The 26,360-nt window shown below is 35.8% G+C and overlaps 1 protein-coding gene across 1 annotated transcript in view; it reads right to left on the bottom strand.

The window, feature by feature from the left end:
• Positions 1-26,360, bottom strand: part of cntn5 (contactin 5) — a 316,602-nt gene that overhangs the window by 186,069 nt on the left and 104,173 nt on the right. The window contains 1 exon segment of the mRNA XM_051135268.1: positions 18,505-18,623. Coding sequence (XP_050991225.1) covers positions 18,505-18,559 — 55 coding nt within the window. The 5' untranslated portion in view covers positions 18,560-18,623.

The following is a 26,360-nucleotide window of genomic DNA, read 5'->3' as shown; positions in this document are numbered from 1 at the left end:
CACAGTATATTTGCTCAATGGATTTTCTGCATCATGAAAATCACAGTGAATTTGAGGCACTTTTCAATTTGCCCCTTAAGTATGAGGCATCAGAGATCGTTTTATAACGTCTCCAATTTAAAGTTAATTATGAAAAATGGCTTCACAGCATGATAAAATTTGAACTAGATTGTTCTACTGTGCAACATTGGTTAGTTTGGAACAGGGAATCAAGATAATAAAAAAAAAAAAAACATCTCAGAGACAATATAGCATTCAGTCATTCATTCATTCATTCATTCATTCATTCATTTCCTTCATATTCACACATTCCAAATAACAAGGAACTTTCACAAAACTTTAGCTAATATTTTGGCAAGGTTCTCTCACGTTATGAAGAAACATTCTTCCAGTAATGTCACTAGAAAATTTGTTCAACGTGATGATCTCAAAAACTTCTCCAAACAACAACAACAACAACAACAACAACAACAACAACAACAACAAACATTAATTATACATTGCTGATGAAACATTTTTCCTGAAACATTAGTTGGAGATTCATCTAACGTTTTTTTAAATGTAACTTTTTTTTTTTCAGAATGTTCAGAGAACATTCAAAAGTAACATTCCCAAAACGATCAAATGGAATGTTCCCTTAACATTTACATAACCAATATTTTTAAAACATCTAAAAACAGAAAGAATGTTTTTACAACTTCATAGGAATGATAGAAATACATTCTTAGAACATTTTTTTTTTCGCTGGAATGCTACTTTCATGTTTTGACATTAAAGGGAATAAAATGTGTGTCAAGGTGTGTTAAACAGTATTGAAAACGCAGTTTGAAAACCTACGCATTGAACTGTCATATATTTCTAAGACTGATTGAAGTCAAACCAAACAGCATCTTCAGAATAAGAGGAGAACTGCAAAATCTGTTTCTTCCAACAAAGATACTGTATAAGTTTAGAATCTGTTTGTCTCTTTTAATGGCTTAAGATAAAAAATAAATACATAAATAAAAACAATAACAACAACACGTTTAAACACGTCTCAATAGAGCTTAAAGATCTGTGTCATCACCCTGGTCTGAATCTGGAATTGAGAGGCTCAGCTTCACAGTTTCTGCATATTAGTGAGGCTTAATGCTGATTTTAATGAGCGTTTAGAGATTAATCCTCATGAGTAAGCTTCATAATCTTCTGCAATCTCACTGCATTGCATTTTGCTTTTGTTTTTTGTGTTTTTCAAGCTGATAATCTTTATATCATTCCACATATTAACCCACGCACACGCAGCATCGACGAGGTGAAGAAATTCAGCTGGCAATGTGCAAACCTCAGTAGAGCAATTACTATATTTTCAGCTTGAGAGAACTGTAGGATTTAAACCTCCATCAGTAATGGTCCCACACAGTGGCTCTGAACAGTAAAACATGCGTGTCTGAGTTTCCCCCACAGTATTAGAACTGCATTAAAGCCTTTTGCCTTCCAGCCAAAGAGCGATAACCAAAGGTAATGGTAAGGTAAGGTCATTTTAAACACTTGAAAATTCAGAATTTTATCAGCCTTACATTGTTCCGAACCTGTATTACTTTCTTTTTTCGGTACAACTCAGAAGAAGACATTTTGAAGACAATATAGTTGCTGTTTTCCATACAATTTTAAAGAATGTGGACTAGAGGTTTTTTAGGCTTTAAAAAAAAAGCATGAGGACAAACATGTATTTATTTGTGTATTTGTTAATTAATTTTAATTAATAGATAATCAAGATACAATAATAAAATTTAAACTTAAATAAAACACAACCCTTGCTCAGCTAACATTAAATATTAAATTACTGTATTAACACTCACTAAATTACTACTTATGCATCTTTTGAAATGCAGAATTTCTACTTGGGGCAGAAAATACTCCAGGATATTCTTTGTGGGATCAATGCGTGTGTTGAATTGACTGAATTTATCATTTTTTAATAAATGAAGTAAAAATGCAATTCCATGCAAGTGTATACAGTCATGGCCAAAAATATCGGTACCCTTGCAATTCTGTCAGAAAATGCAACCCTTCTCTCAGAAAATTGGTCCAATTGCAAATGTTTTGGTATTTATGTGCTTATTGTTTTTGTTTGCACTGCAACAACACAAAAAAACAGAGAAGAAAAGTCAAATCTGATACAATTCCACACAGAACCCCAAAAATGCACTGGACAAAATGATTGGCACTCTTAACTTAATATTTGGTAGCATCCCCTTTGGAAAAAATAACTGAAATCAATAACTTCCTGTAGTCATGAATGAGTTTCTTACACCTCTCTACTGGAATTTTGGACCACTCTTTTGTTTTTTTGCAAACTGCTCCAGGTCATTCAGATTTGAAAGATGCCTTCTGCCAACTGCTGTTTTGAGATCTCTCCACAGGTGTTCTATGGGATTCACATCTGGACTTGTTGCTGGCCATTGCTGAGTGCTTTTTGAAGTGTGTTTCGGGTCATTGTCCTGCTTAAAGACCCTTGACCTCTGGTGGAGACGTAGCTTTCTGACACTGGCCACTACGTTGCACCACAAAATTCTTTGGTAATCATCAGATTTCATGATACCGTTCACACAGTCAAGGCATCCAGTGCCAGAAGCAGCAAAGAAACCCCAAAACATCTTTGAACCTCCACCATGTTTGACTGTAGGGACTGTGTTCTTTTCTTTGAAGGCCTCATTTCTCTTTCTGTAAACAGTGAAAAAGTTCTACTTTTGTCTCATCTGTCCACAGTATGTTCTCCCAGAAGGATTGTGGTTTTGTCACATACATTTTGGCAAACTCCAGTCTTGCTTTTTTTATGCAGTGGTGTCCTTCTGGGTCTCCTACCATAGCGTCCCTTTTTATTCAGATGGTGACGGATAGTGCGAGCTGACACTGTTGTACCCTGTGTCTGCAGATCAGCTTGAATTTGTCTGGAAGTTAATCAGAGTTTTTTATCAACCAATCGAACAATCCTTCATTGTAATTTTTCATTAATTTCGCTCTCCCGTCCACATCCAGGGAGGTTAGCTACAGTGTCATGGGCTGTAAAACTCTTGATGATATTGTGCACAGTGGACACAGGAACGTTAAGATCTCTGAAGATGGACTTGTAGCCTTGAGATTGTCCATGTTTTTCCACATTTTTTTTTTCTCTCAAATCCATAGAGAACTCTTTACACTTCTTTCTTTTCTCCATGCTCAGTGTGACACACAACACAAAGGCTGAGTCAACTTTTCCCCATTTTAACTGGTTGCAAGTGTGATTACTATATTGCCCACACCTGTTACTTGCCACAGGTGTGTCTACATACAAATTACAGGAGCATCACATGCTCGAAAAGCAATTAGTTTTTACAATTTTGACAAGGTGCCAACAATTTTGTCCAGTCCAGTTTTTTTTTTCTGTGTTGTTGCAGTGCAAACAAAAAACAATAAGCACATGAATACCAAAACATTTGCAATTGGAACAATTTTCTGAGAGAAGTGTTGCATTTTCTGACAGAATTGCAAGGATGATAATATTTTTGGCCATGACTGTATATAGCAAGAGCAAAACATCATTTGGATTCATATTAATTAGTTAGATTTCACTGACATAATTAAGTTTTAGTAGACTTTTTCTTAGGCTTCTGGTTTATTTAACTCAGTCAAACTGAATTAGGAATATATTGTGAATTAATCTGACTGGTGCTGCTCATTAAACAGTAAATGTTATTATTTAAAGCAAAGGCTCTCAAACCTGTCATAAAGGATGCCAGCACTGCACATTTTGTATGTCTCCATTATCTGACACTCCCACTTCAGGTCTTGCAGTCTCTGTAAATGAGCTGATGAGTTGAATCAGTTGTTACAGGGAGATATACCAAATGTGTGATTTAAAGAATAAGGACAGAACGAAGCATGCAAACTATTGTCATTTCGAATCAACAGATGTATAATCTCTATTTAGTGCTATTGATATTGCTTTGTTGCAAAGAGATGTTTTATTGGATATCACTATTAGGGTGATTAGTGTTCCTGTTGGTGCAGTTGGTGTACTTTGTCAATTCCAAATCAATTTTCTTTTTGCAGATGCAGCTGCTTTGCAGTACGACAGATTTTGTTCACTCTCAGTGAAACAGCTTCTATAACAACTCTTTTTGGCTAATAACCTTTTCCTCTATCCAATGGTTAGGCAATGGTTTGCCTATCCAGGAAAACCATTTATCACCACAGCTGTAACATCATCCCTTCAGTGATTGTTCACTCTGACCAGATCATTGACTAGGACTCTAATCCAAGACTTGAAATATCGAGTGCTAAGGATTAAATTAAAAAGAATTAAAAAGAAAATAAACTTTGTTCCATTGAAGAGTCAGTCAATGAAGTCACAGGTATTAAAACAGATTAGAATGTGTAAACAATGACAGAATTTTCATTTTTAGATGCACTTTCCCTTTAAGAGAGGTTTTAACAACAGTGACTAACTCTTAAGTACTGTGTGGGTAGAGTGTTTCTTTAAAAATGGAATGAGCACACAGAGTTGTTTCAATCATACTTTGGTTTATGATCAGCAGAAATGATTTTGATTACTAATTACAGCTTGTAAAGTCAGCTAGTGTTTAAACTTGATTTCAGCTTGGAATAAATTAGCAGTGCAATCATTGTCTAATGGAAAACAAATACACTAATCCCTCTCAAGATGCAATTTCAATTAGAGCTTTATTTTAAAATAAATAAATAAATAAAAAAGGTAACAGTGCTCGTCTTGTGTTTAAAATTGTGGAATTTTCAAGCAAAAATTATTTTGTTAGCGCTGTGCATGTGTTAGAATGTAATTTGTGCGTTAACTTATATTGCAACTCCTTTCAAGAGCACCTCAAACTTTTGAATGACAGTATAAATATATACTGAACCAGTGAAGTGTAAAACAAGCATAAACAGTTCTTTCTGTCTGAAAACCAATAAAGGTTAGCCATCAAAGAAACAACAAAAAAAAGTCTATTGTGAAGTCATTAGAATTCAAAATGTGCCATTACGGAAACACTTCAATAAGCTTTAAGTCAGTGGCAGTGTGACCTTTTTGCGCAATATTTACTGTGGTCTGCAGCCCGCCTGTGCATGCATTTATTTTCCGGTGTGTAAGCACATAGCTGAGAGTAATGGCTGTTAAGTGTGGCTCTCTGGTGGACCATCAGCATGAAGTGCCAGTTTATTCTTAATGCAGGTGTCCACATAGAGCCATTATGTATCTGTCCCTGACTCAGCTTCGGTCCAGCAGCAGGAGGCCGTTTATTCTAATACTAAATAAAGGACGTGCAATTCATGCAGGCTCATCTGATGTTGCCGTACACATCCTTGGACACTTCAACACAACAATCAATGGAAAGTTTAACCTCAGCTGTATAAACAGAGAAATTTCTCTGATGTCCATTATGACAATGACAATGTAATACCAACATTTTAAATATGCAATGCTGTATTTCAGCTAATGCTGATCAGTGCCAAATGTATTACATAAAATGCTAATCACATAATCCTATATATCTATACTACTGAGAAAAAAAATACTGCTACTGCTACTACAGCTACTACTACTAAATACATTAAGATAATTGTGGCAGATGAGTATTATCAAAAATATGTTGAGTACTTTAAAATAGTTCATGAATTCAAATAGTTATGAAACAAACAAACAAACAAACAAACAAATAAGTAAATAAATAAAAATATATTACTATTTAAAATGTTAATAGTTATTAAGTAAACAAACAAACAGACAAACAATTGTTACTAAAATTGTAATAATTATTTAAAAATAAAACAAATAAATAAATAACTACATATGTCAATATTTCATTCAACTGAATGAAATAATGCATGAATGAATGAATGAATGAATGAATGAATGAATAATAATAATAATAATAAAAAAAAAAAAAAACTTTCAACATATTAATATTTGGGATGCTATATTATTTGCATACTATTTAGGATGGATAATATTCAAACTGGGACACGATGAAAGTTTCCTCAACTACCCAGAGTGAGCAGCCGTCAGTATCACACATTCACAGACATACAGCAGTGCACCCACCCGTTACAAAGGATGTTTCAACATTCATATCGCTGGGAGGCAGAGCATTTTAATATGCCGTAGTATTAAAACATCACATCTACGTCAAAATATTTGACTTGTGAATAACTGAGAATGATTGTAAACATGCTTGTTTCACAGTTCAATTATCGAACATAGTCTTAGCCCATGCAAACTTTACAAGTATTCCATAAAAAAGCTGAATCACATTACACTGACAAATGTGTAAATGGAAATATGCCTTGTGTTGTGCTTATTACGTTTATTCCATACTGGGGGAAAAAACTCATAACATAGTTAGCATTCTTTCAGAAGAAAAATCTTTCGGCCAGATCACAAAGAGGTTGAGTTAAACTTGTTATTATGCTGCTGAACTGTGCATGTCTACAAGTAACAGTGGACAGGAAGAGTGAAAACAGAGCTGGAGTCACAAGCAGAACTAAAGCAAACATCTAAGACAGATGATGGCATTTGTTCATCAGGCAGAAGTCCAAGTTGAGGATTTCACCAGAGCACCATGGACGTTGCATCCCTGTTTTGGGGAAACTACTTTGAAACTTTACTGTAGCTTTCCTACTTAAAGGAGAAGTCCACTTCCAGATCAAAAATTGACAGATAATGTACTCACCCCTTGTCATCCAAGATGTTCATGTCTTTCTTTCTTCAGCTGTAAAGAAAGGAAAACATTTCAGGATTTTGCTCCATATAATGGGCTGCTATGGTGCCCCGAGTTTGAACTTCCAAAATGCAGTTTAAATGCGGCTTCAAACGATCCCAAATACGGTTGTAAACAATCCCAGCCAAGAAAGAAGGGTCTTATCTAGTGAAACAGTCAGTTATTTCCATAAAAAAAAACATTTATATACTTTTTAAGGTCAAACACTTGTCTTGTCTCACTTTGCTTGAACCGTTTTTTTTTTCCGGTTCATGACAGTTAGGGTACGTCGAAAAATTCCAATCTCATATTCTCCCTCAACTTCAAAATCATCTTATATCGCTGTTTTACCTTTTTTTTTAAGGGTGTTTGATCTTCTTTGCATGTTCACTTTGCAAAGACTGTGTCGGTACTTCTGCAGCGATGTAGGATGATTTTGAAATGATTTTTGAAGTTGAGGAAGAAAATACGATTGGAGTTTTTCGACATACCCTGACTGTCTTAAACCATAATACACACAGTTCACAAAGAGTAAGACGAGATGAGTGTTTGAGATTAAAAAGTATTTAAATTGTATTTTTTAAATGAAAATAACCGATCGTTACGCTAGATAAGACCCTTCTTCCTCAGCTGGGATCGTTTCCAAGTGCATTTGGGATCGTTTGAAGCCGCATTTAAACTGCATTTTGGAAGCACCATACCAGTCCATTATATGGAGAAAAATCCTGAAATGTTTCCCTCAAAAAACATAATGTCTTTACGGCTGAAGAAACAAAGACATGAACATCTTGGATGACAAGGGGGTGAGTACATTATCTGTCAATTTTTGTTCTGGAAGTGGACTCCTTTAAAAGCATGCTGTCTTCACATCATGTCAGAATAACCGTATGTAAGAGATGAGCATGCATACATGCCACCACAGTGTAATTACCAATGAGAAATTCTGGATTTTCTTTCAGACTTTTAGAAGTTGAGGGTGTGTCAAGTAAAGAATGGAAATGGTGGAAATAAATGGGTCATAATTAAGTCTTAATTGTGTATGTTGACTGTGCAATTATCTTGTATCTCTTTTATGTACTGCTGATGAAGAATAGCGATGGAGCTTGCCAGATAAAACTACTCATTTAGCTGGTTAATGAGGTGACAGGATTGCACAACAAAACTACATTTCCCATCATTCTCTTTGGCAGCACGAGAACAATCGAAGACGCAGATAAATGACCAGTTACACACCTAATTCACATTATTTGTTCTAAAGTGATAAAAAGGAACATAACAGCATTAATGTTGCAAAATTCATCAATTATGAAACTACTTCATTTCCAACTAATGCAGCTCTTTAGAGAACAGTATCTGTTCAGCTCAATTAAGCTCAATGTCAGTTCAATTCAGCTTAACAACAAATTCAATTCAGCTATAAAGCCGCTCTACGGAAAGCAACGGTTTAATTTTTCAGCTCATGCAAGTTCAATGTTGCTTTGTCAGTGTTCATCAGTTACAAATATGTTCATGTGGTCATCAACCAAAATCACCAGCATGTACATCACATAATAATTATGATATATGAGCTTGTAAGCAAGTGAACTTGAAGGCAGCAGCAGTAAAATTACAGTCAGGTTAAGTCAAGACAGATTGGGTAATGCACATACTTGTCATATAAAGACTTACTGCGCTATGTCTGGGAACTGCATGAAATGATGAATCCTTGAATAAGTGTTTTGAGACAAAGTAACCAAATAAACCGATTCTCTTTGAATAATGATCGCCGTATTTTACAGAGGGCATGCTAGGACAGTGTGCCATGCCCATTCGTCTGTAGAGTAACAATTGTGTCTAATTTGACCTAAAAGTTTAAGGTAGTTTTTTGTTATGCTACAGTGCAACTTGAAGTGTATAAACCTGCAAATGAGCCAGAACATGGTAGCCCGTCTGGTCTTCAACCACATAAAAAAGAACTTACACCACACCTCTGTTGCTTCAAGAGTAGTACAGAAGCTTAAGAGAAGAACTAAACAAACTGAATTTATTTATAGGTAGTGTTTGTGACAATGTTAAGACAAGTGTGGAAGTGCTTGTGGGAGAAGTGTGTCTTCCAACTTCCAACTTCCAACAGAGAAGGTGGAGGCTCTGGAAAGCCAATCAATGGCAGTCCAAAGTCAGCTCCAAAGCCCTGAATTTAATGCAGGCCGCTACAGGAAGTGAGACCATCAGGGGTGATGTTCACACATCTCATTTCATTGTCTCAAACACTACCTCGAGCTTTCTGGCTGTTTTTATTGGCATGAAGAGATACATCTTCCATAAAGCATAAAATTAATCCACAACCATAAGTCACTCTGAATAAAAGCATCTGCTAAATGCAAGCGCTAGGGAGTAAAAGTAGCACTGCTGCTAATTTTATTACATTATTCAGAAGTGTGACAGAAGCTCTGCTCTTTTAGTAAAAATGTAGCTTTTCCAGTAATGAGGCACTTTTTGCAGCGATTAGCGGCGTAGCGTGACAAAATGCTAAATCACAGTTTTTGTCCTATTGTATTGCTCACTCAGCTTTACAACCGTGTGAACTGCATTAATAAACTAATCTCTCAGATTAACTATATATTCATCACGAAACTGCCCCGAAGCTGAATACCTTAATCAGAAAGGCACAGATAATGACTTCAATATGAATAACTAATTTAAACGAATAATAGATGAAGTCACTCCTTGTTCTTACTGGATAACCAGGTTAGAGCGTTATATTTTAGATACAGCGCAATAGTGAGTATATAAAGAGAACAAGTGCAAACACTTCAATGAAAATAAGTGCTGTGTGATAAAATAGCTGCGGTTTCTGATGTGAAGCAGCAAGTGTGTGAAGTTACTGTGAAGTTGGCAAACAGATACTCCGCACACTGATTTTTCTATAAGCCCTGAAAAAAGGGCTAGAAACATTATGAAGAATGAGGGATTAGAGATGCTTTATCTGTATGTTGTACAGTAAATGGGTTTCACAAACTATTTTTTAAATGGCTTTCAAAAGTTTGTTGGGGCAAAATTGTAATTTGACAAAAAAGTAGTGGGATGCAATTAATAAACTTCCAGTTTAAGACCCAACAACACCCAGTTTATCCAAATCATTTTATCATTACAACAATTAGATATTGACTTTGCTGCATACCCCAAAATCCAAAATTTTCCATTCATTTTCCAATCCAATTCTTGACCAGGGATGAGAAATGTTGGTTTTAAAAGGCCACTGCACTGTAAAAAACAATTTGTTGAGTCACCTTAACCTGGCTGCCTTAAAATTTTAAGTTCAGTCAACTCAAAAAAAGTTTATTCAACTTGAAATGTTAAATTATACTAAGTGACAACTTAGATATTTGAGCTGAATCAACTTAAAATTTTAAGGCAGCTGGGTTACTTACCCATCTGTTAAGTTTAGCAAACACAAATATCTAAGTTGTTACTTAGTACAACTTAACATTTCAAGTTGACTAAACTTATTTTAGTTGACTGAACTTAAAATTTTAAGGCAGCAGGGTAACAAATTATTTTAAGCTGACTCAACAAATTGTGTTTTTTTATTTTTTACAGTGTGTGCTACAAAGTTAAGCTCCGTCACTAATCAAAAGGTATAAAGATATAATGATATTCATTACCATTTTTCAGAATAGCATATATATATAGTGCAAGACACCCCTTCCATACAAATACAGCTTCAATGTAGCCACTCTTTCTAGCTGATATATACAGTGTGTGTGTGTGTGTGTGTACTAATATATATTAGAGGTCGCGTTAACCGAATATATTGTGTTAGTTAGCTGCATTTTTTGTTAATACAACAGTTCTTTCTGGTTCTTGAATCTTATTGACTGATAGGAGTGTGATATTAGACCAATATCAGAACTCCAACAGCTGTTTCACAGTTTGTAATCGTATCACTCCCCTAGTGGCTCAAATATGCAGTCAATAAAGATAACGTCTATTTGAAAATTTGCGTCAACGTTTTCGGACATGTGAGCTCCAGATGGTCAGCGGCCATTCAGCGCTCATGAATCCGGCCGACGGCACCTCAGCTCGGCCATGATCTCCGGTATTTACCACTGGCTCTGATGTCTCTATAATGGTTAAACATGAGATAATTCATTTTGGGAAAATCTAACGGGCAGTGTTTGGTCTCATTAATCTATTATTTGTTCCAGAGCAAATCGTTTTGGCAAAATCTCATCATGTTTATGCAAATTCAGTGCTGTATATCAGAGAGGTGTCTGTGTAATTTTGACTGAATTGCCTAGCAACTTTCTGGCAGTTGTTGTTGTTTATTAAATATGATTATTAAATAAATAATATTTAATATAAATAATAGTGGTATTTAATACTGTATTTTATAGAGATAATTGTAGTATTTAATAATAGTGTTTAGTATTAAGAAACAGTATTCGTGATGGTGATTTTAGTCACATTGTTCCGCTATTAGACGGCATCAAGAGTTTTTACTAGTCAGCAGCAAAGACTTTTACATTAAAAAAATAAACACAGTCATAAGCGGAAGTTATTTTTAATTTCAACATCAGCTTAACCCAGCTAACAAAATGCACTGAGCAGCACTGTCTTCAGAAATCATCAAAGGATATTAACGTTATGACAAAGATGATGCTTTCCTCAGCAGACATTCAAACTACTCGTGAATATGGGATTGATCTGAAGAGTGAATGCTGCATCAGATGCAGGTAATCACGATCGCTCAGTCCAGCTCTCTCTCATAAATCTCTACATAATACATTGAGCTTTTACTGCTGTAATACAATAAGTTTTCAATGAAGCAACTCAACATTCATTACTAGCTCTAAAGTGACGTTTTGGAATAAGTAATGGAGGCTTGGGCTCAGCTGTTCAACTGTCAACTTTAGATTTGAATCTGTGGTGGAAGGAAGCAGTTCCTCACAAAAGGGAGCTTTAAAGACACTCCGTTGTTATTTTGTTTATTTATTTACACACTTGTGTCGCCAAACTGTTGTATAAACGCAATATCACACGAGTAGACATGAGATATAGCTGTGTATCGGCACGCTGTGATTACCTACGGCCGAATCACACCAGTGCCGATATACAGCCACATCTCACGTCTACACGTCTGACAGTTGAACAGCTAAGCTCAAGCCTCTGTTACTAAATCGAAAATGTCACTTTAGAGTTACTAATGAACAAACGTTGAGTTGCTTCATTGAAAACTTATTGTATTACTGCATTAAAACCTCACTGTATTATGTAGAGTATTATGAGTGAGAGATGGACTGAGTGATCGTGATTACCTGCATATAAATATAACCATGTAGGCTATGGGCAAATACATGCAAAAAAGTGGCTAAAATCACTGTAAAAGCACAGATTAACTGCATTATATTTTTATTACACCATTACTATAGTCACTTTACAATTACTGCTATCATAAAATATCATATATATATATATATATATATATATATATATATATATATATATATATAGATAGATAGATAGATAGATAGATAGATAGATCTACATTTTCCTGTTCAGCACAAGTCTGTGAAGTTTAGCAGAGAATCGCATGCAGAAGGCTCATGCACTACTGACAGTAAAACGGCAATATTTTTCCATGACTTTGTAATATTAACATATGGAGAATACACCTGTGAAATGTAAGTTATGCACTGAGAAAAACACATCTCAAACACAATAAACGTAGCCCATCTGTTAGCACATGCATCTGTCAGAGCATCTGATGGGCCAAGCCACAACTGTACATGTTAACTACTGTATATCTTACAAGTTATTTGAAACCCTTAATATATAAGCATGTCTCATGTTTAGAACAAATTGGATTATGCTCTTTCCCTAAGCAGCTCATTTTGTGTCCTCCACTATTTTTCAGATGTGTTCGTATCAAACTACAGTATATCGATATAAATGGTATTGCCTCATATCTAATAGTTCAGGAAAAAAAAAAAAAAACAAAACAATATTTAATACAAACTTGATATACTGCCCAGTGCCCAGCCCTAGTGAAGGGATGAGAATTACTTTCAAAACAAATATTGACTTTGCTGCACACTCCAACATCCATTTATTTCCTAAACCAATTCTTGAACAGAAAAGAGAAATGTTGGTTTTGAATGGCCACTGTGCTACAAAGTTTAGATCTATTACTAATCAAAAAGTACAATGATGTTTATTACAACCTTTTAGAATTTTCAATCATTCAGTTACCTTATAGTATATAATGTGATAATTCCAAGACACCACTTCTATACAAATACAGCTTCAATGTAGCCACTCTTTCTAGCAGATACAGTGTGTGTGTGTATGTGTGTGTGCATATATATTCCTTTTAGTAGCTGCACTCTAGTTGAACTAGTAGCTTCTAACTTGACAAGCTAGGATTTCAAAGTAGCTTCCTCTATATTGCCCGCTGGGGAAGAAAAAAACAGCTTGTTACTGGAAAAGCTATAATTTGACAAGCTGAGCTACTGTCACACTACTGAAAATTGTAGTTACTGTAAGCTAGCAGTATTGCTACCCTTAGCTAGTTGTTTCCTGGCACTATTGTGTGAAAAGTTTCTCAACACCTGTTAGAAAGTAGAATAGCCACAAAGACTCCCTGGCAACAATTCAAGTCATGGACAGACCTGAAGAACAAATTACTTATTTGCCTTGCAGTAAACAGATTGTGAAGTATTGTCATGCTTTCTGCGCGTACCTCAGATTGCCAGAGGCAAAGCGGGGGGAAAATAAAAAATGGTCTGGCAAAAGATTATCAGTCCAATTTTACTTCACAGTCAGGCTCAATTCATATATTTACCCCTTAGAAAATAGCAGCAACATTTGCAGGTCACGTGTAGATGCTGGAATTACCTGTGGGTAGACCAGAATGCTATTCTAAATGGCCCAGACGGGCAGAGAGGGTCAGCTTGCTTGATTTCCTAGTGGGGAAAAATCTTTCACGTCTTAAATATCACACAGTAAGAATCTTGCCATTGGGAATCACACGCCAAACATAGAATCACCCTGAGATAACTCAAAATAGCGCTAGTTTAGTAAAACCAAATAAAAGTGAAAATAGAGAGACGTTTCACTTCTGGCAATGTGTAGTAGTTTGTAATATAAGGAGCGAAACCTCGGTAAAGACACCATGTGGGTCACACATATGACAGGCACCTCTAACACCAACATTCGCAGGCTGCCATCTCTCATAGTGAGTTTTTTTCTCCTTCCCTCATTCAACCCTCACCCCATCTCTGTCTCTCTCCAAACCCCAATCGACATTTTCATTTTGAAGCACACCAGGAGTCTCAGATGGTATCACTTCGTGGAGAGTGTTCCTGCGCCCCGCTCGCTCTGTTCCCACCAGCATTAGAGTTTTTATTCAGAGACAGACATGGCCCGGGGGAAGACGGTCACCTGCTGAACCTTTCACTGAGATTAAGCGCTAAAGGGGGTTTGATACTGGGGCTAAAAAGATTTGACAAACCAGGCTAATATGAACTGCATACAACACAGACGTCACTGTAAGTTATGTTGCTGTGCAATTTAAACAAATAAAGCAGAGTACTTCATGATAAATAGTTAAACACATTATAGTCACACATGTTGTATGCTGAATTTAGGAATTGTCTTGGCTTATCAGTATTTGCTGGGAAAAAAAAAGTGCCTGGGGTGACATTTCTGCAAAATGAAATTACATTTCTTCTTACGTGTTTTGCAAAACTTTTAAAGTAAAATATCCAGAGTGGTAAAAGTGCATTGAGTTCTATCGGAAAACAGATGAATGTGATTCTGGCAATGATTTATTGCATTGTTTGTTGTGTGTATTGTGGCATTTCGGAAGTGAAATGTCTGGTGAGTGTCGCGAAAAGGTTACCTAAACCTAGCTTATAATGTTAACAAAAGCAAACGTGACATAAACGCATTTGCTGAAAGTACCATGCCATTTCACCTTGCTTCTACAGGACTTTGAGCTATTTTTTACGTTTCACAGAGCCTGTACCTGAGTGCTCCACAAGTGCAATGCCCTATCAGGTGAGCTATCAAGCAAGTTTACCATGTCAGAAAAGTGACCTAAGTTCGAGTTTTTTTGCTGTCAGCCAGAAACCTCCTATTGGTAGTTGGTATTGTGGCTTTATTGTATACAGATACATTTATATGAAAGGTAACACTTCACAATAAGGTTCATTAGTTAACATAGTTAACATGAACTAAAAATGAACAATACTTCTGCAGCATTTATTAACGTTAATTTCAACACTTGCAAATGCATTTTTAAAATCAAATGTTGTGTTTGTTAACATTGGTTAATGCACTGTGAACTAACATGAACTACCAATGAACGACTGTATTTTCATTACCTAACATCAACAAAGATTAATAAATACTGTAATAAATGTATTGTTAGTTAATACACTAGCTAACATTAATAAAATCTTATTGTATAGTGTTACCATATAAATACTAAGCTTTTCACCAGCAAAAGGTTTTGTTTTTTTTTCATCATTAAGGCCGCAAAGGCAGCTGCTACTAGTACAGGCAGCACACTTACATTTTCATTTTCAACTTGCAGGTTACACAGTTCGCTATTATGTGGGCAATTTTTTTCTGGTATTTGGCCAAAGTATCATATTATAAAAGATTTCAGCACTTCACACAAGCTATTTTACTGTGACTTGACAACAAATGCTAGACTAATAAGGCTGATGATACACGGGGCAGCTTTTTGAGCAATTTTGCTGGGCAACTTTTTTGAGCTGTGTTGCTCATTTTCCCCTTAGAGAGTGGGTAAAAAAAGAAATAAATAAAAAAATAAAAAGGAATAATGAGGTTTGACTGACAGTTTGAGGAGCCAATGGAGTTACGAGGTTTAGAGGTTGTGGCGTCACTTTTTCCTTAGTGATCCTTAGCAGTTATATTTCCGGATTTGGATAATGTAGCTTTTGTTGTTGCTACCGTGCTACTTGAACAAAAAATAAGTTATTTTTCACTACTAGGGATGTGATGAGTTTTGTGGCTGCCCATGTTAATAAATCAGAGGGTCGGGGTAAATGTGAACGCAGAAAGAGCAACACAAACAGTCTTTTCAACCACATTATAATCATTATTTCTGTGTTACAGACATTTAAATAATATAAGTACTGGGATAAAAGTTAATAGTTTGGGTATAAACACTTATTGTCTCGAGAACCCAGTCTCGTGTCTCGTTTCATCTTGTGGAATAAGTGTCTCGTCACACCCCTAGTCACTACTTGTAGCAACGCTACTGCCCATCACTGTGTATGAACAGGCACATTTTGAAAATTAACATACATAACAGACAATTCTGAAACAGGTAGAATTCAGTTTACACCACTACTCATTTCTGTGTTATCCGCTAACAGTTATTGACTTATCATACAATTAAGCAATTCAATGACATCAAGGCTATATTGCAACTGGTCACTGAAACACACATGATCAAAGCTGGTCGTTATTTTTTCTCCAATGGTAAAGCCGCAAAGGTTGGTATTTCCCCATAATAAGAACATCTCTGGTCTTCATTGGCTTAGCAACATTCTAACATTAGACTCTGTCAAAATCTACTGTCAGTCAATTCTCCAATGTGCTTTACAAAAGGAACACAATGTATGTGGGCTACATGTGAAGCACATGGGAAAACTGACTGACAGTAGCATCCTAACTGACATGAAGTGACTCCAAGTGACATTTGCTGACTATGCAGAGTATTCCAAATCAGTGACTTTTGAGGTTCCTGTTGGGATGCTGCCTTAGTAGACAGTTACCTGTGGGCAGTATAATATTTGCTTGAGTAGGAGAAAGTTGCCATGTCTTATTATTATTTATCATTAAAAACTTACTGTTTTAGATGTATGACTTTTTGAAATGTGCAACAATGATTGAATGTCATTATGAAAACCTGTGGGATGTTGTGTGTGTGTGTGTGTGTGTGGGGTGGTGGGGGGGTTGCAATCTGTTCCAAAACTGTGTGACCACAAAAACTGTATTATTATATAATAGTGATGAATATTTCAGATGTTCGGCTAAAAAAAAGTTTTAGCTCAGGTCAAGCCTTTCATAAATTCATAAAACACTTGGTGCAAAAAGTATTAATTAAATAGGCTGTTTTAAGAATTGTTCAAAGGGATAGTTCACTCAGAAATAAAAATGTGCTGTTAATTTACTCACCCTCAGGCCATCCAAGCAGTAGGTGACTTTTTTTCCCCCTCAGTAGAACAGTAAAAAAGATTTTAAGATGATTTAGGTCTTTGGTGATTTATAAAATGTAAGTCAGAGGCTAGCATATACATGCAGGCAAGCCCAAATATTGAGGTCTTATGAGGCAAAACAATTTGTCTGTGCAAGGAACAGAATATTATTACCTGTAATCCAGAGCCTCAGGCAAACTGAATTGATGTCCAGTGAACTGGATGAACCTGTTTGCTAAATCGGATTGATGAGATTTGTTTAATAATATAATTGCACACACATACGTCAATGAGTGATTAGGTAAAAAACAGGTGAATCAGTTATTTTGAATCAGTTCATTGAAACAAATTGTCCAAAAGAACGTCATTTGCCTGAGGCTTTAGATTGCAGGTAATAATGTTGTATATAATGTTTCTTTGCACAGACCAATCGTTTTGGTTTCATAAGACTATGAGACTTAATATATCATCAGGAGCCACGGCTATTAATTTTGTCTTGCCTGTATATGCTTTTTTTGGGTGGTAGACTCTGCCTTTCGTTTTATGAATCAACAATGAGCATGGGTTCAACTAAAAATCTTTACTCAAGAAAAAAAGTAAGGGCGAGCAATTTAAAAGCATTTTTTTGTTGTTGTTGAACTATCCCTTTAAATACTTTAATGTGGTTTAAAAAGTTGTTGACTTACAGTTATAATGAAGTTTATAGTATTTTAATGTAATATCTATGCAATATCATACAAACAACTCTGATTGAGTGATTGACAAAAAAAGGATGTTTCAGAATAAAATGCACACAAAAAAGCTTACTATTCTATTCATTTTTGCTGCACCATCTAACAAATGCAAGCAACCATTGTGAAACAAACAGTTAAGTAGAAACATCAACAATACTGGAACGCTGCTTTCCCAATCACGTTAGTACAGAATTAACTGTTGTTTAACAGAATTAACTGTCGTTTAGCAAAAAATAAGTCAATAACAGTAGGTATTTAACTCTAATTAAACATAGCAGTATTGTTCGGGTTGCCGTACAGCTTTCATATTGTGATTCTACTTGCTGCTCTTCAGAATTTCTTTTATCAGCATTTCAGAACAGAAGCCGTCTCTACAAAGTGGTCCTTCAAAAGACGGCATGTGAAACATGAGCATGCTAATAAGAATTTTTCATCTCTCGACCAGGCTTGTTTGCCGTCGCTTGGTATGGTGCAAACATCTGTTGGATAATTGCACACCCAGGGCTCCTCTATCCGCTAAAGACATAAAACATTACACATTCAAGACTACATTTTAGACGTCAATTACGCTATCTGATGTTTACTTAACCAAGCCATTACCATGCTAACAGTTCAGGACAATACCTCAACAGCATTATGAGAGCTGTAGATAATGTGCATATGAGGGCAGTGGAGCACTAACAAGCCCTGAATAACAAAAATACCAGGAAGTGTTTCACGGCAGCCCTTTGTCAGTGTTGCTGAGAGGGAGAGACAGGCAAGAGGAGGCTGTTTTCAGGAAAGGCAGTTTCTTATCTTGATATAATCGCACAACCGCTCTCATACCTGCTAGGCCGCTGATAACTGACAGCAGGAGAAGTGGTTTCCATGGTGACCCCATACTTGTTCTGGAGGGTCCCTTCCGTGAGATTGTTAGTAGGTCTGTTTCTTCATTAAAGCAGCACCTATGAAACACAAGAGGGCAACAGATAGGGACAGAGTGAATTTAAAGTGAATGTGTGAGTGAGAGTGAAAGAAAGAAGCAGGTTAGTTTAACTCAAAGTACTGTTGTGCTATAAATCAGTCCTGAGGGCTCAGTCTGATGGGCCAAGAAGTATCAGGTATCTAAGCTATGAAGCAAATCCAGCTGAAACACAGCAATAACAAACAGAACCCTGACTAAAATCCCTTGGTATTACTCTTAATAAATACACCATGGAAAGTTCTGGCCAGTACATTGTAAAGCTGAATTTCACCAAAAAAGCATGCCAGTATGTGGAACCTGGACCACAAAACCAGTCATAAGTTGTGCAGGTATATAGAGGGTATGCATGTGACATCACCGTCAGCTGGCGTGGCTGCAGCTCCGCCCACGGAGTGGCAAAAAGACTGAGTGGCAGCATTGGTTTCAACGCAAATGGTGCGACAGAAACACCTCTAAAACAAGAACAAGCTTTGCGATTGACTGTACAAAGAGATGTGACAAGAAACATCAGGTATATTTTTACAGACTGCTGAAAGCTACTGAAAAGAGAAGCAAATTAATCGCTGCAATTCAAAGAAACAAATGGTCTCCAGGCAGCGAAACAGATATATATATATATATATATATCATTGATATAAGTGATCACCGGGGCTTAGACCAACCTATTTTGTATTTACAAAATGAGTTCACAGGCAAATTTGCTTTATTTATTTTCCCCGGCGTCAAAATCAGACACATATAAGTGTTAGAAAACACAAACTTCTGGCTGCATCAATATTCACAGACCACTGGATATTTGTTAAGTTGTTAGGAACATTATATCAAGTTTAGCAACCTTTAGTTTAAACTGATTATCGCAAAATCCTAACAAAAAAAAAAAAAAAAAAAAAAATATATATATATATATATATATATATATATATATATATATATATATATAATAAAATAAAATAAAAACAAAGCTTATTTATTCAGCTTTCAGATGATGTATAAATCTCAACCTCAAAAAGATTGATCCTTATGACTGGTTTTGTGTCAATTAAGAGCATTCTCTTAAGAGTAACCTCATTACATATATATAATGTATGTATGCATGTATGTGTCAGTGCATAATAGTGAGCTATGAATTTATTTTATGTTGGATATTTAAGCTTTTAAGTCTGTTTCTTATTGTAATTTACTAATATTGTAATTTATATTTTATATTTGTACTGTATACCCACATGGCATTACCCAAATTTTCCAAAACTTTAGTTGTTTTAGTTGTATGGTGCCATTTGTTTCTTTAATTTGCTTACAGCCAATAATAGGAACACAATTCTAAAGATATCTTGTTTAGCTAGCAAGATTATTGGTATTCCTACTCCTAAGTTATCAGACTGTGTTGCTTCAGCTATGATCCGGAAAGCACATATAATTCTAAGGGATTCAGATCATCCACTACATCAGTATTTCATCTGGCCGTAGGTATCGACTACCAATTTGTAGGAGGACTAACTTTAGTTAGAGTTTTGTTCCTTCAGCTATTCATGCTTTAAACACATAGGAAATCAGGTATCATCATACACTTTGGCATTTGGTGTTGGGAACATTTAGTGCTTGTGAACATTTTTGTGATAAGTTTATATATAATGTGTAGTTGTTCTTGTGTTACATACGCACCCTCCGTAAAGATAAATTTCCTCTCTAAGGACAAATAAACAAATGAATGAATTCCTCAGGTACTTAACTTTATCATATATCCAGTGTTATTTTATCATTATTATATTATTATCATATAATTATGGGTATTATTATAGTTTTAATTTATTTAATTTTTCATAACCAATTTTTGATTATAAGTTCACATTTCCCCCCCTCCATGGGTTTAATTTGACTTCTACTTACCATAAAGTATCTGAATTATCATTTAGGTTATAGTGGTGGACAGATAATTAGTATATAACCAATGTATGGCCAGTTTTAAATAATTATACATATATATATATATATATATATAGTTGTGTTTTGCATGTGTAACATCTGCTTGGATTTGTTTTACTAAATTTAAGTAAATATTGTGATTTAATTTCTTTGATTTTGTGCACAACTTCATTGCGTCATTAAATTTTAATGCATGAATGAAAACACTATCAACAGCAAAAAAATCCATAAAGTTCACACCTATGTGCATGGTTCAGTATATGAAACATGACTACCATATGCCTGCATCAAAAATGGCACACTATTTCAATCTGAAAGCAGCTCAACCATGGCAGTGCCACAGTACCTTTTTAATAAAGTGAAAAGCAGAAGTTTTCACTCCTCCCCTTTAATCAACCCTCACACTGAAGCAGAGAGAGAGAGAGAGAGAGAGAGAGAGAGAGAGAGAGAGAGAGTTTGTCGGCGTGTGAGCATGCATTAGTCTCCATGATCAAAGCACAGATGAGTATGTTGCTTTAGGCGTGATGGAGCAGCCAGATGCTTGAAAAACAGACACACCGTCCTCCAACCACACCAAAACACACACACACAAACACTTTCGGTCAGACCTCTGATGGTCGTGCAGCTGCTCATAACAACACAAACACACACACATGCTACAGCAGGTTTATTTAATAACCTTTTCGCATAAAAAGAGAGCAAATATTAATTTTTGAGGCTGGTTGCAATTAATGGAGTCCTGTGGAGAGCCTGAGGAAAAAACTGGACATGCTTTCACAGTCTCCCGCTCCCTGTCCTCTACCCATCCATTACTAATAACACCTGCCTCTGCCTCACCTCAGTGCACACACACACGTGCAGACTGACCGAGACTGAGTAGCGCAAACTAACAATTCTCATTATTTATATTCATGGCACTGTGGCCTGCCTATCAAAAACAATATCAATGAGAGTGTTCTGCAGGAGTGCCTGTAAAAATGTGTCCATATGCTCAACCTTTTGAAAGCCACCACATGGTGCACTTTCGATTTTTCTCCTATTTGTCTATTTGAAACTGTTTTTTTTGTTGTTGTTGTTGTTTTTTCCCATTGACAAGGTCACATTACACATTGCATGAATAGTTCACGGCAAAGAAAAGAGAAAACTCATTTCATCATTTACGCACCCAAATGTCGTTCCAAACCTGTATGACTTTCATTATTTTTTTCTGGATTTTTCATCAAAATATTCTGCTCATTCGTGAATGTGTGTGAAAAACACACTCACATGTAATATTTAAAATCTTCTGATGCCATACAAAATTTGTGTGATGAAGAATAAAAACTTCTTTCCTAGTTCTTTTTTGGTGTGTTTGATGAAGTAATGTTCTTTTGAGTCAGACTTTCTAATGAATCAGTTCCATTTCACAAAATTGGTCTGAATGAGTCATTCATGAATCAGACTAATCTGGTTGTCTCTGAGTCATTCAGCTTCATTCAACTTAATGTTCTAGTCTGAAAAAAAGACAGTCATTTGTTAAAGCAAGATGACCAGTAAATAATGACTGAATAATCAATATATAGATTCTAAATACTCAATTTTTAAATTAGGAGAAGAGCTCACTCAGAGGTATCATGAGACTTTAACATTGTCCGTCGTTTTGACGGACAGAGTTGTAAAAATTCCGTCATAATCTATTATCACCCATCATTTTAATTTTCATATTTGAAATAGAATAAACACATTTAATTGCTTTTATTTTTGTTCACATTTTCATTTTTAATCATGAACCTACAGGACGACACTGTAGTGTTTAAAAACAACAAAATACACTAGGGATTTTAATAGATTCTCATTTTAATGAACCAATATCAATTCTTAAATCACAATCGATCTTTTGGTCTTTGATGTTTTCAGTTGATGAATGAACAGTACATAGTGCGTCTTCCTTCCAATAAATTACAATAGACTAGGCTTTGTGTTACTTTTGATATGAAACAAAGTCTCATATTTCAAATTCTGTCCATTTCATTAGGAGATTCAAGCAATAAATTCTGTTTTGGCGCTCTTTAACGTGGCGTGATAGGTCATTGTAGCTTCTGTGTACTCGCCTGTGCGTAAGCAAACAGATAGGAAAACATTCGTGACAGCTTCGTTTTTGTTCTGGATCCCCTGCTCTGATACCAGACTGGAGCACACTCACCACCAACTGGACAGGGGTGGGATTGCAGCTACAACTTACAATAGATCACCCTCAGTGTAATCTGTCAAAATAACAGATGGCCTTCAGATTTTTCCGTCACTGATAAAAAATTCCTGAGCTCTGAGCTCACTCATACTGTGTGCGTCATGAAAGTTGAACCAAAAGTACTTGCAAGACTTGCTTCTGCCAATACATCCACATCATGCTGCTGTGAGCATGTAAGAAATACTGCTGCTGCACATATACATGAAATAACCCCCATATAGCATACCTGAATCACCTCGTAGCAGATCTATACAGGTGGAGCTGGGGAAGGTGGAGGGTTTCTGAAGCAAGCTGCAAAACTGCTAAGCAAGCACTAGTCATATATTTAAATATTGAGCAGCAAGCTCATTGGCTACCAATATAGGAGAGAACCAAACAGCTGTGCCTTGTGATAATGATGTTATGTCAGATTGAGTTAGACCTATCGGACTGTGTCATCATAGAGTTTCATGCCAGAACTTTGTATTTATTGTCTGAATTTTGTGAAAATAAAATAAAAATAAATAAATCTATAAAAAAATTCAACAATTTGTTCGGTACATACCGAACCATTTTCAGTACAAATTTGTGTACCATTACACGCCTGCAATACAAACAAAACCAAAATATACATACTACATACTAACCAAAATATATTGTGAGACCCTCTAGTGCCACCAAAAGTTCAAAGTTTCACTCATGTTTATGCTAATAACATTTAAACCGTATATTTTGGAAGCAAAATTTTTGCAAAATTCTATTTTGAAATTTGAAAATTCGAGAGGACAATCCTACCATTCTTAAATAGTATGCAAATTAATTTTTGAAGAGCACACCAAAATGGACGTGAAGCTATATCTCCACAATGCTTTAGCACAGGGGCGGCGAACGTCGGTCCTGGAGAGCCGCAGCCCTGCAGAGTTTTGTTTTAACCCTAATCAAACGCACCTGAACAAGCTAATCAAGGTCTGCAGGGTAAGTAGATAGCTACAGTCAGGTGAGTTTTAATTAAGGTTGGAGCTGAACTCTGCAGGGCTGCGGCTCTCCAGGACTGGAGTTCGCTACCCCTGCTTTAGCATATTCATACCAAACTTGGGACATGTCATCATAAGCATCACCTACATGCAGTGTTTCAGCACAACGCCACCTACTGGTCAGGAGATATTAAAAATGCCTATTTTAAAAATGCCAAAGTTCTGAATGGTTTGTCCAAAAATCATACAACTAATCTCTTCTGATGCAGTGCAGAATGCCAACTTCCCACATTGACTGTTTTGGGCATTGGCCATTTTGAATTTTGTTGTAAAATGCTGTATTTCACGAACACATAAGCGTATCATTAAAAAAACTTGCTATGTGTCATCTGAACCATACTCTACAGATATTCAAAAAATATTACAACAATTCCACCTTCTCGTCAGGATTTATAATGCATAATGCATCACTATAATTCAAACAGCTTTTTATTAAGTTTGCCTATTTCTGGTCTTCATAGATTCCTTGGATCATGCAGAGAACGTCAATATCAATTTTGCCATATTTGAAGAGTCGAATCTGGAGTCCGCAATTTTGAATTTCTTTGAAAACATTTTTGAACTCGTCTTAAACAGTTGGTCTGATTTTCACTGAAATCAACTCAGACCATTCTTTAGACCTTCATTCTTCGAAAAGCTTTTCGATATAGCAAACCATTTTCGAATAACACATCAATGAATTTGTTGGCATGATGCCAAGCTGATACAAAGGTTATTATTCTTCAACACTTTAACATATTGACACCAAACTTTTGTGTCACTGTCACCTCACACTGACCACACCATAACAATCTGATAATAGTGCCATCTATTGATCAAAAGTGGCAAATCAGTAAATTACATTACTAGTGATTATATTTATGGTTCTTCATCCATTTTGAGTAAAATCATTGTACAAAGGGCTTTAATTACTCATTGTTGCAGTTGGTCTGATGCTCGTTGTCATGCTTAGCTCTTCATTTTGCCTCTGTTGTGCTTGGCCCCCTTAATTGCTGCTTGCAGCTGTATTTCTTTTTGTAATTTAAATCTGTTCTTATTTGATAAGCAGCACTGTAGTACATTATAAACTGCAGCAATACCAGAAGTTTAAACCCATATCCCATAAAGCCAAGTTTTATAGCACTGCATGCTTGACAAAATGCTTCCATTCAGTAGTTTATTGCAGTGACTCCTTGAGTAGAAAGGAGCTGAGTGTGTGTGTGTGTGTGTGTGTGTGTGTGTGTGTGCATGTGTGTGTAATAGACTCCTGTGGGAGTGGTACTCCTGTGTATATTTAGTAATGCAGGCTTGCGTCAGGTCTGTCTAAAGTTCATCGCACTTGGCTGCTCCACATCAGGCTGTGTGCATGAGCTCTCTCATCGAAAATTCTCTGTCTTTCTCTCCCTCCCACTAACAATGTAAAAACAGGAGGAACAGAACTCCAATTTCAGCCTAGATCAGTCATAAGGCTGAAGAAAAATCCCACATTTACAGACAGGAGGAAGACATCCTGTCTATGGCAATTAAATCAGATTGTATTTCCCTTTTTAATAACGGTATGCGTATCAGTGCTTCTCATCTGATATTGCTTCAGGATCCAATATTATGATAACTTCAATGTATTCTATGTAGTCTTGATCTTTAATTAATTAATTAATTATTTTATTTATACAGGTACTATTAAGGTCAGTAAGGTGATACGAGTATTAATTGATTATTTAATTCTTTTTTCTTTTCTTTTTTTGGAGGCTAAAATAAGTAATTATTTTCAGAGAGTTTTTAGTTTCAATTTATTAGCAATTCTAAAATATGACCCCTCATAACAACTTTTAATATAAATAAATTTACAGAAATTGTCACACACAGTGAACCCATTATAATAAATGGCGCATTTAGCTTTGTCTTAATTTAGTGTGAAATAAAGATTTTTTTTTCTGTCTGTCTGTCTGTTTGAATGAAAGCTCTGTGGTCTCATTTGTGTTTCACTTTAGAAGGTAATTTTATGCATGGATTTCCATGCTAAATTAGTGATAAAATTAAGTTAAAATCATTTAGGATCAGTATTATGCGAGTAATGACCAAACTTTTTTTTCTCTCTTCTCAGAAGAAATACTTCATCAAAAAATGAAATTGCTTAAAAATGAACTCACCCTCAGTTTACATGCTTTAAATGTTGTTATGAATGTGCTCAACCTAAAACCTTTCAATGTATATGTGGTCATAATTGACTCTTAAAACTAAATGTAGAACAAATTAGTTTAACACTGAAAAACTGATCAAATCACACGAGTTCTGAGCTTGTTAAAACACCAAGTGTCTCTGACTATGAGGCGCACTAGTATTCAGATCACACAATGAGATGTCTTTGACGGTGTAATTCCACTGATGATGAAATAGCAGCAGCGAGAGGGATAAAATGAAGAAAGATGTACTCCCTCGCTTTGAAGTGAACGTTGACAATAATAATGTAAGGCCACCATCTCTGATGTAGTGCATGCTCTCTTACAGTGCATGTCCGTCCTAATAACAGCGAGATGAAATGGTGTCCACCTCTTGCTAATTGTTTAAAAACCCA

Source organism: Labeo rohita, chromosome 18, assembly GCF_022985175.1.
Source record: "Labeo rohita strain BAU-BD-2019 chromosome 18, IGBB_LRoh.1.0, whole genome shotgun sequence".
In the NCBI taxonomy this organism is placed as follows: Eukaryota; Metazoa; Chordata; class Actinopteri; order Cypriniformes; family Cyprinidae; genus Labeo; species Labeo rohita.
Note: the sequence above shows the minus strand (reverse complement) of the source record. Positions and strands in the feature narration are given on the sequence as shown.